Here is a 27197-nt window from a genome sequence, read left to right on the forward strand (position 1 = left end):
CCCAGGAGGACACAGCCTTTGCATGTACGGTGTTGTCTGGACTACAGGAGTAGTCTGAATCCATCTATCCACATGATAGGAAAGAGGAAATTACTTCTTACCTGATAATTTCTTTTTCCTTAAGGTGGATAGATGGATTCAGCTTCCCGCCCTCGGCTGCCGAATGATTGTGTGATGGTCCCCCTGTATGGCTACATGTTCCAGGAGATTACTGGTTAGTGTTCATCCAGTCCCTAGATTAGTGTAAATGAGGGGTCCGCAGGGTGATTTATTGCACTTAATTCCCTCTATCTTGACATCCTCCTCAACTAAGAACTTTGTTTGGAGACCCCCGATTTGCTGCATAGTGCCTCTGGTCTCCATGAATCCTCCAATTCAGTTGACATAGTAACATAGTAATGATGGTAGATAAAAACTAAATGGTCCGTCTCGTCTGCCCAGCAATTTGCTTAAGGTTGTAACTGCTGCTCTGTGTAGGTTACACCCATGTATTTTGTTGTACTGTCGCTCCGTGCAGGTTACCCCTATGTTTCTGTTAAGGTTAGTAACTGCTTTTCCGTGTAAGTTACCTCCATCCTGAAGTCCATTAGTAGATTCTCACACAAATAATCCCATAATGATCTCAGAAGAGGTTGTCTCTTCCCCAACAGCTGGTCAGAGGTCACAGCAGCCCACAGACCAGGAAAACTTTCTTTGCTTCATTGGCAGCAAATGACAAGGATAACACCCTTCAGAGAGATTTGTTCCCTCAGGGGGAGTCCTTCTTGTCTTCATGCCTTGGAAGCTCCCATCAGAAATCCCAGTGCCTGGATATAGCCTCAAATATCTTTCTCTGCAGTGAAATCTAGCCAGTTTGAGGAAGAAGCATGTCTGGAGCATACCTTCTGAAATGACAGAGAACCCCTCCCTGATTGCCTTCATCCTCATTGGAGTCATGGGTTAGTGACCCTTCCCCTTTCAGTTCCACGGAAGGGTCTATTGGGATTTCCTCAGATCCCCCTACCTGATCCTTTGGAGCATTCTTCACCACCATGGCCAAAATCTTGATCAATCTGGGTAAGGCGATGGGAGTCAACATCTGTAAGGACAAGAAACCCCACCCAAGATCTTTGGCCTTCTCCAGATTCTTTAAACTGCATTGGAATCTGCAACAATCCCAGTTTACTTGATCCTATGGGATTTACAGACAAGAATGTGGGAGAATCAGATGTCCTGTTTCCCAGTAGCTTTTGTACTCCACTATCTTGGTTAGAAGAGATTACAAGGTCCCTACTTAGTTTCCCTTCCAGTGCCCAGTTTTCCCATGCTTAATCTCAAGGCTAAGAGGCCAACATTCAAAAGATCTAGGCACCTAACTTACAGGTCAATACAGTAAAGTGCGGCCGCGGTTACCCTGCTTCTAACCCGCTTTCTACTCACAATTTGGCCGCGTTAGTCCAACAGGCGATTCACTATCCCCTTTAACCCATTCTTACCGCCTCTTTAAATCAACGGGAAACCCCTTTCGCCCGCGGCATGTATATGAGATGTAAACGATCGGATTAGCTATTCCCTCCCATACAGTAACGCGCGCCCCGATTATCGCTTTTTAAACCTGCAGTTTTGCCGGGCGTTTAACCTGCTAACTTACCGCCTACCCTTACCCCTGCATTAGAGGCAGGGGTAAGGGTAGGCGGCAAACTTTCCCCCAGCCCTCGCTCACCTGCCCTGGCCGCATCCATGGGTGCCGGTCTCCGGGGCAGCCGAGTCCTCTCTACCCTCCTCCCGAAGCAACGAAAAGGGGAAAAGCGACTCGACATGTAAAGTGTAACTTACTTTTCTTGCAGCCCTCTTCCGGAGACGGACCGTGGCTCCCCTGCCTCCCGGGGGCAGCCGGCGGCGAAAGCGGCCCCCGCCGGCGAAGATGGATGCCTGCACGGGCCCTCTGCCACGTTCGCTCCCGGGTGAATTCTTTACTAAAGCGCGGCCTCTCCTTCGAAGCTTCTTCGCTCTTTCGCCGTGATGTCAATTTGGGCGTTCAAGCCAGCAAAGCGCACAAACGTACGCCGTGACGTCATGCACGCACGCCCGTTCATGCGCTTTACTGGCTTGAGCGCCCAAATTGACGTCACGGTGGAAGAGCGAAGAAGCTTCGGAGGAGAGGCCGCGCTTTAGTAAAGAATTCGCCCGGGAGCGATTGTGGCAGAGGGCCCGTGCCGGCATCCATCTTCGCCGGCGGGGGCCGCTTTCGCCGCCGGCTGCCCCTGGAAGGCAGGGGGCAGCCCCCGGGAGGCAGGGGAGCCGCGGTCCGTCGCCAGAGGAGGGCTGCAAGAAAAGTAAGCTACACTTTACATGTTGAGTCGCGAGGGCATTTCAAATATCATTTGAAATGACATTTGAAATGATAGGTACCAGCGCCCCCAGGATACTATATAGGCGCTGTATATAAGCGCCTATACAGTAAAATGGATTGCGCTTCATGGACGTGCGTTGGACGCGATTTGGACGTGGCTTGAATTTGCATGCGATTTTAATACAGTATCGAGCGGTAGGTGAGCCGGACTGTGCATGCGGCAAACGCGGGTGCACCCGGCACTAACGCAGCTCTTCCTACCACTCCTTACTGTATCGGCCTGTTAAGGAGTTAGGCACCTAGATGTGCCTACGTAAAACCTCCTCATCCCCTGCTGAGTGCTAAATTACCAGGCTCTTAAATTTATAGGAAATTTAAAAATAGGTGGAGCCAGGTTGCGGGATCAAAGTTAGGTATTCAGCAATGATTTACAGCAATGAGGTGCCTTTACTTAAGGAAAGCAATAGCATTTCTATATATAGGAGCCTCAGTTTTAGGTTTCAAAAGTTAGGTGCTTCAAGATCCATATTCAGCGCATTTATCCGGCTAATAAGGTCGTTCATCTATCATGTTACCACATGGCGCGAATGCAAATTTTTTGAAGGGGCGGGATTGGGGAGGGGTTTAGTTGGGATTAATTAAAATGAGGGCCAATATCGCACCGTGCAATAGCATAACGCATGCTATTGCACGTTTTTAACGTCATAAATAACTACACCTTTTTTCCTACGTTAACTTGTGATATATGCCCGAAACGGGCATAACGCAATTTGCATTAAATATTGCAAATTGGAAAATGGGGGGGGAAGAGAGAGACTCTAGGGAGGCCTTCACAGTATTCAACTATTTATAACACTATAGGAGGGCCAGCTAATTGCTCGAGGTGAGGTATTGGTGGTGGCTTAGGGGCCAGTTTTACATGCAGAGTGAGACGTACGAACAGCACAGTACACCTCGGTGAAGATTTGACATCATTTGGAGTGAGAAAAGTCTCACAATGATGATATTTCTACACTGTTCTCTCGCCCTAGCTTGATGGACCCTATAAACAGGGTACTATCAAGCTAGGGCGAGAGAATATAGTAGAAATCTCAACTTTGTGAGATTTTTCTGACTCCAAATGATGTCAAATGTTCACCGAGGTGTACTGTGCTGTTTGTACGTCTCACTCTGCATGTAAAACTGGCCCCTAAACCATCACACGTCACGGTGCAGTAATTCTAAAATTACCATAAACACACCCCTTTTTCTTACTGCGGGTTATCCATGTGTTATGGCATTTTGATGAATCCAGGGGTAAGTATGGTACTTAGCCAGACAAATGCCAGGATTTTAAAATCCTCCTGTTTTGACCTCTGCTGGATAACGTATCTGGCTAAAAGGTTAGCTGGCTTTTCCAGGGCAGAGTGCTGTTATCTGGCCAGAAAAGGTTATCTCCTGAAGAGCAGTTCTGAAGTTAGCTAGATAGCTTTCAGATAGCTGGATATATTCAGTAGGATGCCCATGCTACCCAATATCTCAGCTAAGTTAGCCAGATAAGTTATCTGGCTAACTTTCCTATCTGGCCAGCAGCTGAATATGGGCCTCTTTATTTTCAGCCAAACACTTAAGCATCTTTGATTGATTGAAAATAGGCACCTAACAGAAGTACTCGGCGACCTCTGAATATCAGGGGAGACGTAGAGGAATATCACCAGCCTGGGCAAGAATAAGTATGATCCTCAAGAAGGGGGGAAGGTAGGGGAAGAAGGTGGTGGGAATGGAAAAGAACTCCTGTATCCAGAACCCCCAAAATGTGCAACCACCCATGGTGTATTCTGGGGATTTATTTCTGCAGACTCCTAGATCCTGCCAACGTTCAGCAGTTTGATGACTTTAAGAAATGCTACGGAGAAATCCTGTATCGCTGGGGTCTGCGGGAGAAAAGGGCTGAAGTTTTAAAGTTTGTTTCCTGTCCTCCGGAACCTCACAGGGGAATCGGTGAGTGCGTATCTCTCCAGTATTACTAGTACCTCCATAATTTCATCCAATAATATTAGGGAAAGAGATTTGCTTGATTACTCTCTGATGAAGGAGAAAAACCACAGCATAATTAGGGACTTTTTGGTTTTAGTTTTAGTTTTAATTTTTCCTGGGACTTTCAATGTTATAATAATACCAAAAAAAAAGAAAAAGCAGTGAAAAAAATTTTTCCACTGATTTTTCTCCTGTGTGTTATGTCATTATTTTCACTGATTTTGTCCAGTTAATATTGGATAAACTGGTGCACTAATTGGAAAACTGGGTTGTCCCTAGCACGAGCATGTTTTAAAATCCACTGACACACGCATATACAAACACCGACAAAGTGCTATGGAAGACCCACGCACACTAACTGTGCTTGAGTAACCTCTTAAAATTAGAATTCTTGCACGTGGTTGGCGCATTTTATAACATACACGTGCATGATTAAAAATTCTAGCATATCCTCGCTTGCGCACCAGTACGTGCATGTATAGGCGCACGCGTGCTCATTTTAAAATTACCATCTTAGTTTATCATTGCTATTGAGCTCTATACACATCATCCACCTTTCTTTTTTTTTTTCTTTTCTCCTCTTATCAGAGTTTGGGGTGTACTGCACCCACTGTCGAAGCGAAGTCCGTGGTACTCAATGTGCTATCTGCAAAGGTTTCACCTTCCAATGTGCCATCTGCCATGTGGCAGTGAGGGGCTCCTCGAACTTCTGTCTGACCTGTGGGCACGGGGGCCACACCAGCCACATGATGGAGTGGTTCTGCACGCAGGAAGTTTGCCCCACAGGCTGTGGCTGCCACTGTCTGCTGGAGAGCACCTTCTAGAGTTTGCTAGCACCAGGAACGGGCGAGGGCAGCGGAGAATCCAGGTCTAAAAATCGCGTATTGCCAGCCTTGGCCTCCCTGTGTATGCAGCAAGAATTGCACCTGCTGGAATAGGAGGAGCAGGCTTTTCCTATAGGAGGTTTGCTAGGCTCGTTGCTTCCTGACACTTCAGGAGCTGCATTGGAGAAAAAGGAATTGCACAGGTCAGAGCCAGGCTGATGGATAATATAGAAAGTGACACTTGCCTTGGGTGCTGATGCTGCTTTCAGTGGCAAATGAGAGAAGACATTTTTTCCAGAAGAAACAGCTTAACCACCAGGAGAGGAAATGGAACTGTCTTGCTGGCTAACAAAAGGCAAAAGTATTAAACAAAAGCCACAGGAAATCTTTTTTTTTTTTTTTTTTTTAATAAAGGGAATTGCTGTAGCCATTAAGTTGCACCATGTACCTAAAGGAACAGACCATGTGCCTGCAAAGACATTTATGTTTGTTTTGATTTAAGGATTTGGCATTTTGTGACTTGATCAGTTACTGTTATTCAACAACAACAGGGTTCAGGTACTTTTTAAAGGATATGATATGAACAGGCTATGGTGAAAAAAATGGGAAGAAAACTGAGGCCCTTGCATGATAGCAGTGGCTGTGAACACTTTTGGAATCCCTCTGAGCTGCTGCAGTCCCATTGTCTGGCTTCAGTGAGTGTGATCCCATTCACTGTTTCTTCTAATATGATTGTACAACCTCCATGATGGATTGTCACGCGGGATTGGCAGATGGCAGCTGGATGCTCACCCCCACGCTTGCTTTGAGACTGTTCTCCCATGGTAGGACCTATGGCACACACCCAGGTCACCGAACCTCTCTTGCTCATGGGCTGTGCCTCCTACAGAGGACTCACCAGTGGGAAATCTATAGGAGAAAATTATGACTGGTTCTTTACCAAGGGAGCAAGCAAAATTCCACAAATTCAGTGACTGCAACCAAGTATGAGTTTCCTCTCTGGTGGGGACCCTAGCAGAGCAGGCCTGCGGTGATTTTATATAAGCAAGATGGCAGCCTCCAGTCTGCACCTGTTAGAGTCAAGGGCAGTGTTGTGATGAGATGAATACTTTCACTGTCTGGCCTTTGAACTTAAAAAGTACTAAGTGCGAAGGTTTTTTTCAACAGTGTTGCTTCTGTGAGTGCCCTTCCTCAGGAGTCTGCCATCAGTTCCCTGCCGTCCATAAGACTTCTGCACTGGGCTGAAGTTATCCAGCTGTGTCTTAAATACCTCATAAGTGTTAGATAAAGAACCCTAAAATGTTGTGATGAGCTATTTGATGTCTTCTTTTGGATTTAACTGTTTTTAATATATAATTTAACTAATAAATGTATTTTCTCATTTGCCCTTCTTCTCTGTTGCTCCATCTTCTTTTCTGTACTGTTTACCTTCCATCCCTTCTCTTTACTTATTCCTTATCGGTTCTTCTTCCCCATTTTCTTTGTTCCCTCATTCCCAAAAAAAAAACCTAAAGCAGAAAGCTGCTTTAGGTTTTTTTTTTGTTTTTTTTAAAGGATTAATGTGTATCTCCTCCACCAGAGCAGAAAGTTGTGGTTTCCTGGTACAAGCCAGAAAATCTTACATTCTGAGCCCAGCTCTGCCTTCTCTTTGTGATTCTTCCTGCTCCTTTGCCTCACTGCTGCATTGTAGACAATTTATTGTGTTGTGTATGCCTCACTATACTGAACTGTAACACAGTAATAAGAGTGTGGTTCTGTCTCTCCTCTTGCTCATTTGTGAGGTTACCATGTAGTGTGCAAGCACTCACCAGCAGCTGTGATGTCTGCGCCAGAGGTAGCTGTATGCACATTTTTTAGCTACTGTAATTGTAATGCAACAGATCTGTTTTTACTTTTGGGAAAATACGCAGACTTACTTTTATTATTTCAAAATTAAAACACTGCACCAAGCAACTTCCAACAGGCGTGGGAGCAAAAAGGTCACCAACACAACAGTACTTTGCTCTGAACAGTACTCTCTCAGCCTGAATTGCCACATGGGGGATCATATCCCACATTCTCCCCCTCTCCTAGGTCACCAGCATGTTGTCTGTAGTGGGCTGAAACACATAGGCAATTAAACGAGGTTTATCGTAAATTATGTTAAGATCCCTGGTTTTAGAGTCTACTGCCCAGTGCTAGACTAGTGGGATCAGTTGGGTTTGGGAAAAACTCTATCCTAGCTATTTCTAATAAGATGAGTTTATGAAGACAGCCGAATGAAAATTCCAAATGTGTGAAAGTGCTCAGGTACCCAAGTGCAGAATTAGAGTGGCCGCATTGTACTGTGAAAAACTGGGTTCGTTGCTGGTTCTGACACCTTTTATTAGACTTTCTAAGCATAACAAACAGGCCGATTCAGAAAAATGCGCGGGAGAGCTGGCGAGCGCCTGCTCTCCCGGTGCGTGCACAGGCCACGCTCCTGGGTGCACGATTCAGGATGGTGGCCTTTTTGACAGGAGCGGTGGCTGTCAGTAGGTTTGACAGCCGACACTCAATTTTGCGGGCGTCTGTTCTCAAACCTGCTGACAGCCACGGGTTCGGAAAATGGACACGGCATAATTGAGAGTCCGTCTTCTGACCCGCGGGCCGATTTTTACTTCTTTTTTTTTTTAATTTTTACTTTTTTTTTTTTTTAATTTTTACATTTTTTTTTTAATTTTTACTTTTTTTTTTTTTACTTTTGGGGCCTCCGACTTATTAGCGCCATGATATTAAGTCGGAGGGTGTACAGAAAAGCAGTTTTTACTGCTTTTCTGTACACTTTCCTGGTGCCGGCAGAAATTAACGCCTGCCTTTGGGCAGGCGTTAATTTCTGAAAGTAAAATGTGCGGCTTGGCTGCACATTTTACTTTCTGAATCGTGTGGGAATGACTAATAGGGCCATCAATATGCATTTGCATGTTGCGGGTGCTATTAATTTCGGGCGGGTTGGATGCACGTTTTCGACGCGCTATTACCCCTTTCTGAATAAGGGGTAAAGCTAGCGCGTCAAAAGCGCGCGTCCAAACCCGAGCGCACTGTGCTGTATCGGCCTGATAGTTGATTAAGTTGAAAGAAAAAAAACCAGAGATCCACCAAATCCAATTATTCTCCGATTGCCTAATAGCTTCCACGGCAAGTCTACACCAAAAGCCAGGGAACGTGGGGTTAAAAAAAAAAATCATTTTTAGGCTGTGCCGATTCTGCAGCAGCAATGTAAAAAAATTCTCTCTGAAGCTAATATAGCAATCTGCTCAAAAGTGCCAGCTTAGAATTTTTCTGTAGTGTGTAGCTATATTTGATGATAGCTTCCCATATCTTTATCCTCTATAAACTGGTTCAGTTTAGTTGGTTTTTTTTTGTTTGTTTTATTTATCAATTTTCAATTTACATAATCAAGAAGCCTTGATATAACAGATCTTATGGTTTCCAGAAATTCTTACAAATATAGACTTATAATAATCTCATTCAATTGTTAACCATAATTTTTCAAAGTCCTCAAAGAAGGAGTTCACCTTAAATATTTGAAGATTATAAAGAAAAAGCCAACAACCAAAATGCTTAAGAAAATTACCACGCAGTCTTAATGGGAGAGTTTACTTTATAATGGAGAACCAATCGCAACTCTTAAGGGGTTCCTAACACCAAGCTTTCATCCTTACTTCTGTCTGTTATAAATTGTGTCACAGTTTACTTTTAAATGGGTTTAGTATTGTAGCTATGATTATGTACTCTAGGAAAACCTGCCATAATTTCATCATGCTCTGCATAAAAAAGTTCCTTCCTCTGAAAAATGTACTACACAAGTTTTCAAGACCAAATCTACTGCCATGGTCTGGAAAGGACATGTACAAAGTATTTTTGGATAGGTTTTGTGTTAGTCCAATAAAAGGTTTCACAGCCTGTAAATTAGCTAGTACTGAAGGAGGGGGAAAGACTATAGGTGTAACCGGAGCCCTGTGTGCATCACCTCCTAGGAGCTCGACGCACGGCCAGCTAAGGCAGCTTTCATCGGTCATCTGTGGATGGCATGTCCCTTTGCACACGGGCGAGCTTCCTTCTCAGAACAGTTTACATCATGGATTTTGATCCTGAAAGCTACATGACATTAACATTTTGAGAGTCACAGATTTGGTGGTCCTTTCCCCTTTTCTATCAGCAGCCTTGGAGCATTTTTATGGACAATATAGTTCAACACTCATGATCAAATGTGGAAATTTTGCGTTTGGCTTTTGATTTGTTTGGTATGACTGTAGGTGCAACTGAATACACAGACTGCCATCTCATTGAGTGAAATTGATATTTTGTGGAATGTCACATACTGAACTTGATTGTCGTGGCAAGCAGTTACTCAGGTGAATTGAAAGGGCATTCATGAGATTGTGGGGGGGGGGGGTTGGAGGGTAAGGGAAGGCCAAGCACTGGGCTTCTGAATTTCTGACATCTAGGCATCAAAACATTTCTCTTTTCCGGATCCATTCTTAAATTGTGACAGTCCTTCCTACATTTTTAATTTTAGGTTTTTGTAGAATGTAATTTGTTTGTATCTAGGTTATCAGACCGCTCCTTAACTGTTGGGTAAAGATACTTCAGTGATGTCACAGCAGAACTTGTAACCTGACTAGATCAAGCAGTGAAGTTATTGAGAGAAAACACACTCCCAAATCATAACTCACCCACTGATACACTGTTGATCTGAGGTCGTCACTGTGACTATTTTATTTGTTACAGCACAATGGTAATAAATTCTGTTTAAAAATGACTTTGCAGACAAGACTTAAATTTGGCATAACCAAAATTTGGTCTATAAAATAGTTCTGGATCAGTAGGGACAGGCTGAACTAGTCTTGGATTTGCCCCACTGCTTGTCATCTACTTGTTCTGCTTTTCTTTGAGTAATTGTAATTACTCCAAGAATTATATTATAATTACTCAAAGAAAAGCCAAACAGATGCAGTGGGCCAAATCCAAGAGTAGCTCAGCCTCTTGCTGACGGCAACCCTAAATAAGAGAACATTTCTAGGACTACCAGCTGGCTCCAGGTCAGAAAGGGCACACTGAACCAGGCTGGGCTTTGTACCACTGCAAGCTGTAGAGTTCTAGTTCTTGTTTTTTGTAAAGAAATTGGAATTAGAAGTGCATAAGTGTAAGGAGGCAAAAATAGGACTAACTAATTTTGTCCCTGTTTCCATGGAGCTGTTAAGGGAGTCATTTTGAAACACTATGCATAAGTCACACCAGTTTTCAAAGCAGACTTGCACTCGCAAGTCCACTTTGAAATTGATCTACCCACATACAGTTACACCTGCTATAAAATAAGTTTCTGCATACTTTTTTAATGTATGTGCCTACCCTTGGAATCCAAAAGTTGCACAAGTGCAAACCCCTTTAATTCTACCCCTTCACTCTGGGTAAACTTATGAGTGAATAGGAGCTGCACGTATAAGTTTACCTGCATATCGGGTGGGCAATTTAAAGAAAAGCCCATTTTGCTGGTAAAACACTTAAGCCCTGCACAGAAGTGCTCTGGGCCTCTCCAAAGCGGTGGGCAGGGGGCAGGCTGGGAAAGTGGAGGTTACTTCAACTCTGAAGTCAAAGTAGGAAAACAAAACCAAAAACTAATGGGTAGGGGTCAGGGAGGAGAAGGGAAAAGGTAGGAAGGCTAGATAGAGAGGTATAGGGAAGTTCCCTCCCAGTCTGCTCCCAGACCAAGGAAGAATTAAAGGGGTTTACACTTGTACAACTTTTGGAGCGGACTGGGAGGGAACTCGGGAAGCCCTACTTGCTTTGCCATGTATCACTTTATAAAATCCCCCCGAGTCACAGGCCACCCGCACTTGCACACACAGATTTGAAAATCCAGCGGCCATCGGATTTTATAACATGCCCCTACGGGTTATAAAATCGGCACATCCTTGTGGGCGCAGGTCTTAAAATTGACCCCTTATTATTCCATGCCAGCTCAGTCCAGACAAATGGGTTGACAGAATAAAAAAGCGCAAAGCTGTCTTCCTTCCCCCTATAAAGGTGTGGTACCACCTTTAACATTTCTCTGTTTCCAGCAGGTGATGCAGATGTATGGGCTGAGCTAGGAGTTAGGGCCATTCCCCAAGAAGCTTTAGGCCCAGATTCCTGCTGGAGCATAGGCAGAGTCCTGAGGGTGCTCCAGGCAATGGTCCTCCCTCCCCTCTTGGGAACCGACTCAGGTGGGGTCTGAGTCCCTGCACCAATGTCACTGTTGACATTGTTGCCTTAGTAACAGGCACTACTGATAGGGCTCCTATGGGGATTGTTTTCCTATGGTACAGCAGGCTCCTAGGGCAAACGTCTTTGGACTAATTTCACTGCTGTAGCAGGATCTGAAAAAAAAAAAAATTGCAGCACAGACTCTTCCCCAGACTGCCTCCCAGCCTCCTGTTTATTTTATTATCTTTTTTTTAACTTTATTTTTGCAATTGCAGATAAACTACAAATAATCAATAAGAACTATAACATGTACATTTTTTGTTATAACCATGTAACCCACCCTCCCTCCCGAATCCAGGCATGAGGTTGAAGTCTCTATCCAGGTGTCTCTTTTCCAGGAAGTTCCAGTAAAAGATCATCCGTATCTTGATTAGCGTTCATCAGCTGTGTGGTCTGTGGATGACATGAGGCGTGGCGTGAAGTGCCAAGGGTCCCCCAACTGCCCCATGCGGGGGTTAGATAATCAGTAAACCCCACCCATATCTGGTAAGCATGTACAAGTTTCCCTGAGATAGATTGTATGGGAGTGGCTAGTTCCAAGGTGCATAATCGTAACATTTTTCAAAACCAATGGTCGTATTTAGGACCACAGATGTCCAACCATTGGGCCAGGATAGTTTGCCCACCATTCCCACTTTTTTTGATAAATAAGCTCCTTGGAGATGATAAAGCTAGTTGTGGTGAAGTCTGAACTCCAAATAGCCATAAGTTGGGGTCTAAAGGTAAAGACTTATGTAAAAATTTGGAACAGGCTTGTCTTATCTGCTTCCAAAATTTAGTAGCCTCCACACCATCCCAGAAGTAATATAAGAACATAAGAAAATGCCATACTGGGTCAGACCAAGAGTCCATCAAGCCCAGCATCCTGTTTCCAACAGTGGCCAATCCAGGCCATAAGAACCTGGCAAGTACCCAAAAACTAAGTCTATTCCATGTTACCATTGCTAATGGCAGTGGCTATTCTCTAAGTGAACTTAATAGCAGGTAATGGACTTCTCCTCCAAGAACTTATCCAATCCTTTTTTAAATACAGCTATACTAACTGCACTAACCACATCCTCTGGCAACAAATTCCAGAGTTTAATTGTGCGTTGATTAAAAATGAACTTTCTCCGATTAGTTTTAAATGTGCCCCATGCTAACTTCATGGAGTGCCCCCTAGTCTTTCTACTATCCGAAAGAGTAAATAACCGATTCACATCTACCTGTTCTAGACCTCTCATGATTTTAAACATCTCTATCATATCCCCCCCTCAGCCATCTCTTCTCCAAGCTGAAAAGTCCTAACCTCTTTAGTCTTTCCTCATAGGGGAGTTTTCCATTCCCCTTATTTTGGTAGCCCTTCTCTGTATCTTCTCCATCGCAATTATATCTTTTTTGAGATGCGGCGACCAGAATTGTACACAGTATTCAAGGTGCGGTCTCACGATGGAGCGATACAGAGGCATTATAATGATGATAATTAGCCTCAGTTTGTGCACATTTAAGACACGCTGCCGAGGGAGTGATTTTCATTTGCTTAGCTCTAAGTGGGGTAATATGGTACTGCCACAGAAACTTGTACTGAGCCTCCCTTAACACTACATTCTCTGTTATAACAGATATATCTGTAAAACATTGTTTAAATTCAGCAAAGGACAGTGAGAAGAGGTTCCAAGTCATCCACTTAGTATAAATAGGGGTTAGTAGTGAAAAAGTATCAAGATTCATTACCTCTTTATAATAATAAGAAAGAGTAGGTTTCTGCATACGTCCCACCTGAATAATATCCCGAATTAATCTCGTCTGCAGACTGTCTTGCAGGATAGGGCGCCTGGCAGTTATAAAGTGAGCTATCTGTAAATAGGAATAGTAATCAGTTTCTGGTAGAGCATAACTTTGCTTTAGGTTGCTGAAAGGTAATAGAGCTCCCATCTTTCCATCATACAAATCATATATGGAGGTGATCCCTATTGATTTCTATCGAAAAAATACCCCTTTCTCCTGTCCCAGGGGGAACAAATCATGTCCGGCAATATGTATTAAGGGGGTCAGACGGGACCGTAACTTCTCCATTTTGCATAGCATAAGCCAGGCCTTCCTACATATGTGTAAAAATTCATGGTCTTTTAAGTGATGGGGTAGTAATTGACTGTCAAGTTACAGAAGGGGATTAAGGGAACTCACTCCATACCATTCCAAAAGATGTGAGAATGGAGTGAAAGTTAAGGTGAAAAAAAGCCAGTCCCACAGATGGCAAATACTACAGGCTAAATTATAGAGTAGAAGATTCGGGCATCCCCGTCCACCGCTCTTCTTTGATCTAGTTAAGGTATCCATCTTTATCCGGGCCTTCTCCTCCCCCCCCCATAGAAATTTTTGTAAAGCTTGTCGGATAATATTGTGGTCCTTCTTTGTGAGCCAAATAGGCATCATCTGGAGGACATAAAGCCATTTAGGCAACAGCATCACCTTAAAGAGGTACACCCGGCCCAATAGAGATAAAGGAAGCAGCCTCCACCTCTTCAAGGATGCAAGTGTTTGAACGATGAGAGGTTGAACATTCATCTTGTATAAGTTATTGATTCGTAGGGAAAGGTGAATGCCCAAATATCTCAAGGAGTCTTTTACCCACTTCAGTGGGAAGTCTCCCCGCCAGTTGGTTTGTAAGTGTCCGGTGATGGCTATGGCTGCCGACTTGTAATTAATTTTAAGACCTGTAAAGGTACCAAAACAGCTCAGGCAATCAATGACTTCGGGGAGTGATTGAAGCGGTTGGGTGAGAAATAATAAGTCATCTGCGAAAGCAGCTATTTTGAAAATATACCGGGGCTCTCCAAACCCCTTCACAAGATGATCAGCATCAATTTTACGGAGTAAGGGGTCAAGAGATAGAATATACAGCAGTGGAGACAAAGGGCATCCCTGCCTGACTCCCCTCTGAATGTTGACTGTCCCAGAAAGGCAATTGTTAGCCAATATGCGTGAGGTTGGGCTATCATATAGTAGAGCAATATAATGTAAAAAGTCCCCTTGTATACCGAACCTTTGTAGGGGGGATAGGAGATATGGCCAGGTCACCCGATCAAAGGCCTTCTCTGAGTCTAGAGCTACCACTAACCCCGGTAGCTTCTGTTGTTGACATATGTGCATAGCGGTTAGAATTTTGATAATATTCGCCGTGGGTTTACACCCGCTAACAAAACCAGATTGATGTGGGGAAATCAGGCATGGGAGTAAAACATTGAGCTGGGTGGCTATGATTTTAGTAAGTATTTTGAAATCACAGTTAAGCAGTGATATAGGCCTATACGAGGCAGGGTACAAAGGGTCCTTTCCTGGTTTTAAAATTATGGTTATATGGGCTTCACTAAAGGAGGCCGAGAAAGAACTTTGTTTTAAGCCAGCTATGAAATAGTTGGTGAGCGGGCTAGTTATAGTCTGACACAGTAATCTATAAAAGTCATATGAGAACCCATCCAGTCCAGGGGATTTTCCTGCAGGAGCGGCCGTGATAATTTGGGAAACCTCGTAAGTCTGGATAGGGCAATTCAGAAAGTCCCATTGATTAGCTGTCAAGGTAGGGAGACATAGGTCCCTAAAAAAGTCCTCTTCAGCTGAAATGCTTCCATTAGACTCGCTCGAGTATAGAGAGGCATAAAATTTACGCAATATTTCACATATCTCAGGTGCCCCAGTCTCAATCCTCCCCGAATCCGACTTTAGGTTGGTAATGTACAAGTGTGGTTTGTGTGTTTTAGTAAGATTCGCTAACAGTCGACCAGGTTTATTGCCAAATTTAAAAAAGGTTTGCTGCCCCGTTTGTAAATAAGCCTGGGCCCTTGTATGTAGCAGAGTGTTTAAACGACCTAGAATACTATGGAACTCCTTTCGGTTGGTTTCAGAAGGCCGTTGAATTAATGCCACCTTCGCTTTTCATAATTCAGTCTCCAAATTTAAAATATTTTTGTTTAAATGTTTAGTGCGAAAGTGTACGTAAGCGATGATACGGGGATACGGGGAAAGCGGTCTCAGGACCGCTTTCCCCGTATCCCAAAACAAATGTGGGTTATCTTTGTGCTGCTGATTATTTTGGTCAAATTCTTCCATTTGTTCCGCAGAAAGGCCTGAAAGTGAGTGTCTTTACTTAGAAAGCTAGGAAATCGCCCTATGTGAGCAGGTGATTGAGATGTAAGTTGTATGGAGATCGGTGAGTGATCTGAGATCGCCTGAGATTCAATCGATGCTGAGGCTATATGGAACAAATTGTTCGTGGTAGTGAGTATGTAATCTATACGTGACATCGTTCCATGGGCTCTAGAAATATGAGAAAAATCTTGTTCAGTAGGATGTAAAGTGCACCACACATCTATAATTCCTAGATGGTGACAAAGATAACATATGCCTTTTAGTTTAGTACTGGGAGTCTGCCATTGTGATGGCTTTTTATCCAGTAAAGGATCGTGAACACAATTGAAATCCCCAGCAAGGTAAAGAGTACCCTGGGTGTGCTTTTGAAGTTCGTTGCTCAACTTTATCATAAAGGCATGAATATAAGCATTAAGAGCATATACATTACATATTGTAACAGGAATGGTATTCCATAGCCCTATAAGAATGAGATATCGCCCCTCCATGTCAACCACAGTATTTAAAACTTGAAAGTTAGCAGACTTGCTGATTAAAATTCCTACTCCCCCTTTTCGGCGAAGCGCGGCCAAGTACACACAAGTACCCCCCCACACACACTCCCAGCGAAGTTTCTGGCTCTCCATGGCTGTAAGGTGTGTTTCCTGAATACACGCCACCTCCGCCCGTAAGCGTTTAAGATGAGATGGTACTTTTTTCCTCTTAACCGGGGTTCCCAACCCATTTACATTCCATGATACTAGTTTCGTCATTTCTTTATAGACAATAGGAGAGCCATATGTGCCAGTCTGTACTTGCTGAAGGAGGGGGCCCCCAGCTCAGCCCCCCCCCCCTTCCCTTTTACACTTAGCTTTTTCTCCTGTACTAATATAAAGGCACCAGGAGGGTCAGCCGGAGGCCTGACCTCATCTTCGCAGGGCCATCACCGAGCTCATCCCCTTTGGCCCAAGAAGCGAGGCCCAACCATTGAAGCGCCATTGCAGAGCTCATCCTGCACGGCCAGAGCAGAGGCCTTGCCGCAAGGAGGCTCGGAAGAGAGGGAGAGGCCTACAGAGAGAGAGTGAGTGTGTGTGTGTATGAGAGAGAGCATGGGAGCAAGAAGCGTGTGTGTGTGTGTACACGAGAAAGAGAGCATAGGAGTGAGAAGCGTCTGTGTGTGGATGAGAGAGAGAGCATGGGAAGGAAATAAGACAAGAGCAGAAAGAAAAAACAAAGAAAGAGACCCTGAAAAAGGAATTAGGAAAAGATAGACAGGGGAATAAAGAAACTGGGACCAACCAATTAAAAAATATCAGATAAAGGTAAAAAAATATATATATATTTTGACTTTCAGTATTTGGGGAATGTGCATTTCTTAAATATTTGTATTTTGCTGTTTCTTCAGTATTCCAGTATTTACACAGGCTGAGGCTGGTTTCTCAGCCTTTCCATTTCAGTTTTGTTTGTATGTTTGTTTCTAATTTGTAGTCCCTTATTCTGTATTAGGTAAGGCTCTGTGTTGCACATGTGTGATAGAAATGCAGTATTTTGATTATTGTGTAGTTTCTCAGAGAGATGATAGGAGACTTAAATAACAGAGCTGTAGCCAGGCAATTTGGTGCCTATGGCCCGGTGAAAAACTGCCCCCTCACCCATTACACAAGACATGACATCATGAGTTGGGAGAGACTGTTCAATGTTTGTACAGCAATGCCCATGGCCAGTGCAAGGGTATTAGAGGCCCTAGGAAAACTTTACAGGCTTATACTCCCCACCCCTTCACACCCTCCTCATACACAATTAAAAGTTATGCATTTATAATACAGATTTTACATGAAAAAGAACATTTAAAGCACAGTCTTTTGAGGTAAAAATATCACAATATGTATATTAAATTTGCATGCACTGCTGTGGTACCAACCCGAAAATCCTGAAAAAAAAGAAAGAGATACTTGGAATCTCTATGGTATTAGTTCTACTGTAATGCACTTTGGGCATGGACGTGACTCCAGTCACTCAAACAGCAACAACCCTATCTATGAAAGTGAAAACTATGAATATTACACCAAGCCTAAAATAGTAATATATACCCCCTATTAGGAAAACAGAACAATCCAAGCTGCTATAGATCCCTACAGAGAAACTACACACTAATGGAATAACTCACTTCAGTCACACATGCGAAACACAGATCAAACACAGATTAAACAGACAATACAATAGAAATAGAAATGTACAGACAAAAATTGAACTGGAAACTGCAATAAGCCAAATGTATGCACTGCAACCATGTAAAAAACAGAAACATTACCATTCCTCATAATATAAATTCTGTAAAACTAGACCAATAAAAAGAATAATTCAAAACAATTAATGAATAGAATAACATTCAATAATTAAGGAACGGCAGGATCTCACTACTACTAGCACTGTGGAAAGCCACATCCAGGCAGCAGTCGGTAGGGGTTGAATGCTGCAGGATTACAGTTGCATTCATGCAGGTGATCAGTTTTCTTTGATTCTTATCCATAGACTGGTTTTGATTTGTTGACTGGCAGGGAGCAGCGCTAGTACCAGAACCGGATCCAGCTTTAGCACTGAAACCAGAAACAGAGTGTACTTCACACATACTTTAATCTCTAATAAATGCAAAGACCCTTTCTTAAGTGCAGCCACCCATGGCAGCTGCAAAAGTATTAGGCATGCTAAACCAGAGGTGGGCAAACGTTGCTAACGAGAGCCACATTACTGGCTTGCTGCACCAGAGGCTAGGGGGTGGGGTCCGAGAAGTGGAAAGCACCTTGCTTGCATCGCTTATGCCAGTTCTTTCTCCTGCTCACCCCCTTCTCCTTGCCGAAATCGGAGCGGCCTCAGAGAGAACCTTCCTTCCACCTTCCAATCCCTTCCCCTACATAACCCCCTCCCCCCCAGCCCTATCTACACCCCCCTATCCTTATTCCCAACATTACGCCCCCCCCCCCCAGGAAAGCCCCGGGGCTTGCATGCATAACCCTTTGAAAATCTACCCCATTGTCTTCTATCAGTCAGCCAGTAATGTAATCCATGCCACCCCCTTGGCACTCATTCCCAAGTTTCTAATTATATTCACAAGCCTCCTGTGCAGGACCATATTAAAAGCTTTGCTGAAATGCAAGTAGATCATATTGAGCATTTTTCCTTGATCCAATTCTGTAGTCACCCAATCAAAAAAATCAGATTTGTCTGACAGATGACTCCATATTGCCTTGGATAGCAATGCACCGGATTGTAGATAGTTCACTGTCCTTTCCTTCAGCAGAGTCTCCATTAATTTTCCTACCACAGAGGTGAGGCTGACCAGCCTATAGTTTCCAGCCTCGTCACTGCTACCACTCTTGTGAAGCAGGACCATTGTCGCTCTTCTCCAATCCCATGGCACCAGTCCAGTTTCCCTTCAGCAGACCCTGAGCTGCGTCAGGGGCTGTCAAAACCACATTTCCAGCGAGCCTCCACGGTTACTGCTATTAAACTGGAGGTATGCAGAAGTCGTGCACGTTTGCCGAGGTCATTTAATCATGTTTGTCCGCGCCAAACCTGGCTGTTAAACACCCATTTCAAGCGCATCTCCGCGCTTTTCAATTTCACTATACTACTTCGGGCCTCCCTTCTTTCACTGATATCTGAAAAATGTTTTGTCACCTCACTTTTCTTGTTTGGCAATCCTTTCTTCTGCCTGACCTTTTGCTTTCCTGATTTCTTTCTTCATCTCCCTCAGTTTTAACAGAATTTCTTCCTTGTGATCCCTTTTTTGGGATCCTTTATATTTCTTCAACGCTGTTCTTTTTGCCTTTCTTTTTTCAGCCACTTTTTTAGAGAACCAGATTGGTTTCTTTTTCCTGTTACTCGTTTACTTTTCTTATATATAGATTTGTTGCCTTTTAAGAACTCCTTTAAATTTGGCCCACTGTTGTTCTACCTCACCACTTTTCTCCCAGTCTTATAGTTCTTCCTCCAGGTCTGTCCTTATTTTGACAAAGTCAGTATTTTTGAAATTCAAAACTCAGGTCTTCGTGTGACTTCTTTGTATCCTATTCACAAAATTGAACCGTGCCATCTGATGATCACTGGTGCTCAGGTGAACCCTTAAACAGAGACATTATCACCATTAGTGAGCACGAAAGAGTATCACACCCTCCCCCATTACCGTTTGTTTGAGCAGAGCTCCTTGAAGGGCATCCACTATCTCTCTACTTCTTGTAGATTCTGCGTAAAGGATAGACCAATCCACATGTGGCAGATTAAAATCTCCAAGCAACAATTTGCCCTTCTTTCCCACCTTTTGGATGTCTTTAATGAGTTTTGTCCAGTTTTTCTGTTAGTGTCGTAGATTGTATGCCTCCTAAGCCATCTTGCTGAAACATGTGCCGACTCAATCAGCACACACATTAAAATCTCCACCCAAGATCAATTTATATTCTAGTGAAGCCAACAATTGGTTACAATGCCACATAAAAAAAAAAAAAGGAGTGGATATGTACGTTAGGAGCATACACATTACACAAAAGATATTTGGCATTATAACATCACTCCTTTTACTATCCCATTCTTTATTTGGCCATTTTATGTTCCATCGTTCCAATTGAAGATCACAATGATTTACAACATGACATATATATATTATACCAACAATCAATGGTACCACAAGTATAATTTAAACACATTATGTTTGTGCACAACCAAATATATGTAGGCCCCTTACTTTAAGGGTCTGTATTGTGCAACAGACTCTATTCTTGTATAGGGTCACCTTGCTTTAATTTAAATTATCTGTTTTTAGTTATTTTTTCTATTTCCTTTTATCATAAAATCGATAGTCACACAATCTCCGTAATTGTAAGGAGGGGACAAATACTCATCTACTCCATGGTAGTTCACCCGACACAGCTGTGTTTCGGACGATGTCGTCCTGCTTCAGGGGGTGTCCTTCAAAGTTTCTTTTTGAGAGCGTCGTAAGGCAGCCTTCTGTAAATTCCTTGGTATTGCTTCTTCTTTATAATCCACTGCAGTCCCGTTGGGCTGCGTCTGCTCTTCTAAATGGCAACTACCTCCGGTGATGGTTATATACCCTGGAAAACCGGAAGTCTTCATTACCGGAAACCGAAGTTCTCTTTCACGTCCGATACTGACGTCAACAACAGGCAATCGACTCGGCGAGCGTAGTCTTCTTTCACGTCCACGATGTTTCTTATGCATCTCAATTCTTATTCTCCGAGGCCAGATCTGTGTTTGTCCAAGATGCATCGAACCTTCGCGATGTCTTCTCTTTCAATTGTTCCTCACAGTCACTCTGGTCGATCAGTGTAATATTTTTGTTCTAAACTGGCAAGCGCTGCATAAAGTTCAGTCTCTGTTTACATCGTCACTACTTAAACCCCTCCCCTTAGCCACGTCAACAAGTAGACACCCTCTTGCCGGGAAGATGTGTACAAATAGACTCAACTTCTCTATTTTGAGAAGGGGTCTTATCCTGGATCGTCTTGTCCTGTATACATCGGCAACGCCACGAATCTCATTTATAGTCTACTGGCAATAATAGCCCATTTCGTATTGGAGGGGGGGGGGGGCGGGGGAAGGAACATTTCGCCACTCCAGTTGAAATACTGAAGCTCGCATCTCCTTATTCTTAAATGAGCGAATACCAATTCACTTTTTCATTTAGTCCCATGGGATCTACTGTGTTTAGACAATAAATCCAATATTGTTTGCGCGTATTTAACCGGGATTGAATGTCCCCACCACGTGGATCAAAACGCAACTGTTCAAGAATGAGCCATCGAAGATCCGTGAACTCATGTCTATGCCTAATGCAGTGTGATACCATCGGAGCAGTCAATTTCTCAGTTCTTATACAACTTCTATGTTCTATGAGACGGGTTCTGATTTTGCGTTTCGTGCGACCAATATACAACAGTTTACACGGGCACTGAATAACGTAAATTACCCGTTCTGACTCACAACTAGTTAATCCATCCAATCTCAAAATTCTGTCAGAATTGGGAACTTGCCATTGGTTCCCTATCAGAGCCAAGGGGCACATATCACAGTGACCACATCCTTGGTGGCCACCAGACTGTCGGGGTGTAACTGTTGACATAAACGTGGACTTAACCACTATGTCTCTAATGTTCTGACCCCTAAAAAAGGCAAACCTTGGTTCAATCTGAAAAACAGGCTGAAGTGTCAGAATATGCCAGTGTGTCTTAATGATGTTAACAAGCCTGCCCACTTGTTTTGAATACTGTAGAGTACATGTCACACTTTGGGAAAAAGGGCGTTGTTGATATTGCAGAAGGAGATCTCGATTGGCATACAGGGCCCTTTTGTATGCTTTTTTTATGATTGTTTTCGGATATCCTCTTAAGGCAAATCTATTTGTTAATTCTGTTGCTTGAACCCGAAACTCTTGTACTGACGAGCAAATCAGTCACGTCCGTCAGTATCGGACGTGAAAGAGAACTTCGGTTTCCGGTAATGAAGACTTCCGGTTTTCCAGGGTATATAACCATCACCGGAGGTAGTTGCCATTTAGAAGAGCAGACGCAGCCCAACGGGACTGCAGTGGATTATAAAGAAGAAGCAATACCAAGGAATTTACAGAAGGCTGCCTTACGACGCTCTCAAAAAGAAACTTTGAAGGACACCCCCTGAAGCAGGACGACATCGTCCGAAACACAGCTGTGTCGGGTGAACTACCATGGAGTAGATGAGTATTTGTGTCCCCTCCTTACAATTACGGAGATTGTGTGACTATCGATTTTATGATAAAAGGAAATAGAAAAAATAACTAAAAACAGATAATTTAAATTAAAGCAAGGTGACCCTATACAAGAATAGAGTCTGTTGCACAATACAGACCCTTAAAGTAAGGGGCCTACATATATTTGGTTGTGCACAAACATAATGTGTTTAAATTATACTTGTGGTACCATTGATTGTTGATATTGTTGCTAAACGGTTCGGTACACTGGAATACAGTGGTATTGGGTTATTTATGTTGTGATTGATATATATATTATAGACAGACATGTACATTGATCTGAAATTATTATATAGCAAATATTTTAAATATCAACACATACATTGACTCAAGAAATCAGGGGTGATACAGATCTATGGGGGTTTCTAGTACTTTTAAACTCAAAAGGTACCTGGATTTAAGGTTGGTGGTTTGTAAAACATGTTACAGTTCTATTTATTTGGAAGTTGTTGGGATGTGATGGGTTATTTTAATCATGGTTAGGTTATTAATGGGTTAGACCATGAAGGTGCTTGCTCTGGGTTCAGATAATTTTAAGTTAGGTTGTAGGCATTTTTAAATAACCATGTTTTTAAATCACATTTGAATATCTTTCTATCTGGAGTCGAATCGCAGTGTCTCGGGTAGAGAGTTCCATAGAAGAGAATACCTTCCTTCCTCATCAGAAGTAGAACTCTCATGTACTTTTAAGTCTTATATGCACTTATAATACCTGTGTGCTCACAAGTCTTATATGCACTTATAATACCTATACGTGCACACAAATCTTGTATGCATTTTGTAAGATCTATATGCACTAACTCTTAGATAGTAAATGAACTCTGTATAGTTCTACCAGTCGAATCATGTAAACCGTTGTGATGGCAAAACCGGACAGTATATAAAACTCGACAAATAAATAAAATCAATAAAATAAGAATAGCAACTACCCTTTGTAAGAAAATAAGGAGAATATACATTGTCTGACCCAATCTCTTCTGAGCTTAATGTGTTCCAAATCAGTCAAAGGAGTTTCTTGAAGAAATGTTGTGTATTTTCATCCTCATATGTCCAATATTTTCCTCTTCTTTAGCAGGGAATGAATACCATTGACATTCAAAAGTTGAAACCTGTACCTTAACCACGATTATATAGGAAGGAGACCATACCCTGCATCGGTACACGTTAAGCCCTACTGGCTATGGATCCCTGTGCCTGCTGGTCTAGGCCCTGTAACCCATCACATTTTTTAGATCTAATATATCTCTCAATATTGCCCAATTTCCTCATGATATGAAAAAATGACCTCACAAACTCACTCCAAAGCCCCTACTACAATCACAAAAGCAAACATCCACACCCCAAACCCCAAACATACCCACCAACCAACCACGTTCCACATCACTACCCCGTGCCCCACCGGAAGATTTGCCTAAGGGAATACTTTCCAGACCCAGCACAATGTCACAGTCCATATACACACTGTGGCAAAGCATCTACCTCACAATGTACAAAATGCAGTGAACTTTAACAAGAAAATAGCAGTAAGATGAAATGGTCATGCTGGTATTCTAACGCACCAGCATAGGGGAAAACAGCACTGAATCTCTAAGCTTCCTCAGACAGAAAATATGATAACACGTTTCTTCAAAGAAAAAGGGAATACATTTTTTAGTCTCCAAGATGATAAAAAAAAAAAAAAATCCCACCTCTTCCCAAAAAGACAGATCTCCCAGCTCCCTCTCTTCCACACTGACACTCCTTTCCCGACCTGGGAGGTACTGGCAAGGGAAATATTCCTTCCCCCAGATCAGGTTGTTGGGCTTGAATTGGGGACCCTTGCACCACTTTGATTGCCTAAACGCCAACAAAAGTTTGCCAGCACTGCTCCTTGTGCACTGCGGACCAATCCAGGCCACCTCTCAGGTGGTGCCAGCAAAGGATGGACTGCCAATTCCTACCTAATCCTATCTTAGGTCTTAAGCTAGGGACATAATAGCTATTGGGGAACTAGAGGGTCCCTCAGTTACATCTGTATGATTTTGCTGTTTTAATATTGTCATTTTACTATAAGAACATAAGAAATTGCCATGCTGGGTCAGACCAAGGGTCCATCAAGCCCAGCATCCTGTTTCCAACAGAGGCCAAACCAGGCCACAAGAACCTGGCAATTACCCAAACACTAAGAAGATCCCATGCTACTGATGCAATTAATAGCAGTGGCTATTCCCTAAGTAAAATTGATTAATAGCCGTTAATGGACTTCTCCTCCAAGAACTTATCCAACCCTTTTTTTAAACCCAGCTACACTAACTGCACTAACCACATCCTCTGGCAACAAATTCCAGAGCTTAATTGTGCGTTGAGTGAAAACGAAGTTGTTTTATTTGTATTGAATCTTCAGTGTGGGGTGATTTTAAATAAACATACAACTGGGAACAAGGTAGCTAAAACGTATAACAAGATGAGAGTAAAAAATTTGCACTGAACTTCAGCATGCATTTCCTTTGCTCATTCACTAAAAATAGAGTTAGCTCTCACTGCAGTAAGCTAATGATTTGCTAATGCATGGGGAGCTACAAAAAAAGCAAGCTAACCCAAAAATGTGTGTAGCAAGACACGTTTAGCATACATAAAACATGCTTTCTGCACAGAAAATGTGTTCTGCTCAGAAATCTTGCTTTGTAAGCACAACATATTTTGCACTATGTGCATAGTTGCGTGCAGAAATGTGCTCCTAACCCATGCTGTGTGTGTACAACGTTTAGGAGCACCACTTGTGCTTCTCTCATGCTGTGTGTGTTCACCTTTTCTGTATGAAGTGAATTTTTAAAAGCTGCATGTGAATAATGGCACATACGCCAGTATGTGGCATTTTAAAAACTGCAACATACTTGTGTATATTGGGGACTGTGAGCCACTTTATGCATGTATAAAAGGAGCAGACCAGGGTCATTCTGAGAAGGGGGCCATCATTTACGAACATCAGTTGCTATTTTGGAATCTGCTGAAGTGAGGCATGCACGTCTTTTACCTCAGTATCTGGGAGTAAACTAATCATAAACATCGCAATAGTGAAAAAAATGACCGGGTGGGGGCGTTGGGGGGACTTGAGGCTGAAAAGCCAGAAGGGTCTTCATGAGCTATAGCTGGACTGGGCGAACTAGTGCTTTCATTGCTGCGTGTATGTTTTAAAAGTGCCTGATATAGGCATGTAGAAGCCCACTTATAGGGAGTGAATGCATCTAAATAATGCGAGAAATCTGTGTACAAATATGCACATATATCATTTGCACAGACTTATGTGGCTAAATTCAGAGTTATCCCGCTACCTAGCACCTTTGCCACTACTTAGACGGGCAACTTTTCTTCGGATAAACAGTGCCTTTTTATTTTTACATATCAGCTAAGTCTGAAAATTGCTAATTAGATGGACAAGTAACTTTTCAGACTTATACGGCTAAGTGCCTCTTGCTAGCTGCATAACTTATCTGTAAAAGTAGCTGCACTTCTCTGGCTAAGTCTGAACTTGCACAGCATGTGACTTTTACATATTCAAGGATGTATGTATGCATGTATTGTATAACCTGTGCATATCATTTGCATGCAGGTTATAAAATAAAGTGGTAAATTTGCCTGCATCCATATACACACATATATTGGTACACACTAGTTTTGAAAGTTATCCTCTTAATGTGCAGAAAACATTATTTGTACACAAATTTTTAGATGTACAAATGCCGAGTATTACAGGACCCCTACACCCTGTACTCTGGGTTCATACATAGAATTTGCATGAAGCAGCACTGATTCGTGCACACAATTTTACTGACATTTAATTTATATTCCACCTTTAGGCACTTCAAAGCAGATTACATTCAGGTGATATAGGTATTTCCCTATCCCCAAAGGGCTTACAATCTAAGGCCTAGATTTATCAAAAAGCAGTAAACATTGCATGCAATATTAAAAGGGGCGTGTTTTATGGTAATAACCCATTTATCGCAATGTGCTTGATCTTAGCGCTTCGCATAGGTATTACCGCAAAGTGCATTAACTTTGCGGCAATACCTACATAATTGCATTTTCCTACCTGCAGAGTGCTCATTTCACCACTGGGGGAGCGAGAGCAAGATAGAGAGAGTATCTACAAGGCCCTTGTAAAATTAGCATCACACCTTACGTTATGGTGCTTTTCACATGCGAAAATGCCTTAACGCAGGCAAAATCGCCATAACGCAAGTTGATAAATGATCCTCTGTTTGTACCTGAAGCATGGAAGGTGAAATTTAAGCATGTGCATAAGAACATAAGATTTGTCATACTGGGTCAGACCAAAGGTTCATCAAGCCCAGGATCCTGTTTCCAACAGAGACCAATCCAGATGACAAGTACATGGCAGGATCCTAAAATCCTAGGTATAAACAATGGATTTCCTCAAGTCCACCTCAATAATGGTTTACGGACTTTTCCTCCAGGAACCTGTCCAAACCTTTTTTTAAACACAGCTATACTAACCGCTTTCACTATGTCCTCTGGCAAAGAATTCCAGAGCTTAATTATTCTTGGAGTAAAAAAAATTTTTTTTTCTATCTTTAAATATATCACTTAACTTCATTCCAAGTCCCCTAGTCTTTGTATGTTTTGAGAATAAACAACTGTTTTACATTTATCCATTCCATTCATGATTGAGAACATAAGAAGTTGCCATACTGGGTCTGACCAAGGCTCCATCAAGCCCAGGATCCTGTTTCCAACAGTGGCAAATCCAGGATACAAGTACATAGAAAGTACCCAAGCATTAAATAAATCTCATGCTACCGATGCCAGTGATAAGTAGTGGCTATTCCCTAAGTCAATTTGATTAATAGTTTAT

The 27197-nt window shown here is 42.6% G+C and overlaps 1 protein-coding gene across 2 annotated transcripts in view; it reads left to right on the forward strand.

Annotated features, from left to right (window-relative positions):
• WDR59 (WD repeat domain 59) overlaps positions 1 to 6559 on the forward strand; it is a 283191-nt gene extending 276632 nt beyond the window's left edge. For both annotated transcript variants that reach the window (XM_029608874.1, XM_029608875.1), the window contains 2 exons: positions 4170 to 4312; positions 4937 to 6559. In XM_029608874.1, the coding sequence (XP_029464734.1) occupies positions 4170 to 4312; positions 4937 to 5172 (379 nt within the window). In that variant the 3' untranslated portion in view covers positions 5173 to 6559. The remainder of the gene's footprint in view (positions 1 to 4169; positions 4313 to 4936) is intronic.
• The last annotated feature ends 20638 nt before the right edge of the window (positions 6560 to 27197 follow it).

The sequence above is a fragment of the Rhinatrema bivittatum genome, chromosome 7 (genome assembly GCF_901001135.1).
Source record: "Rhinatrema bivittatum chromosome 7, aRhiBiv1.1, whole genome shotgun sequence".
Taxonomy (NCBI): Eukaryota; Metazoa; Chordata; class Amphibia; order Gymnophiona; family Rhinatrematidae; genus Rhinatrema; species Rhinatrema bivittatum.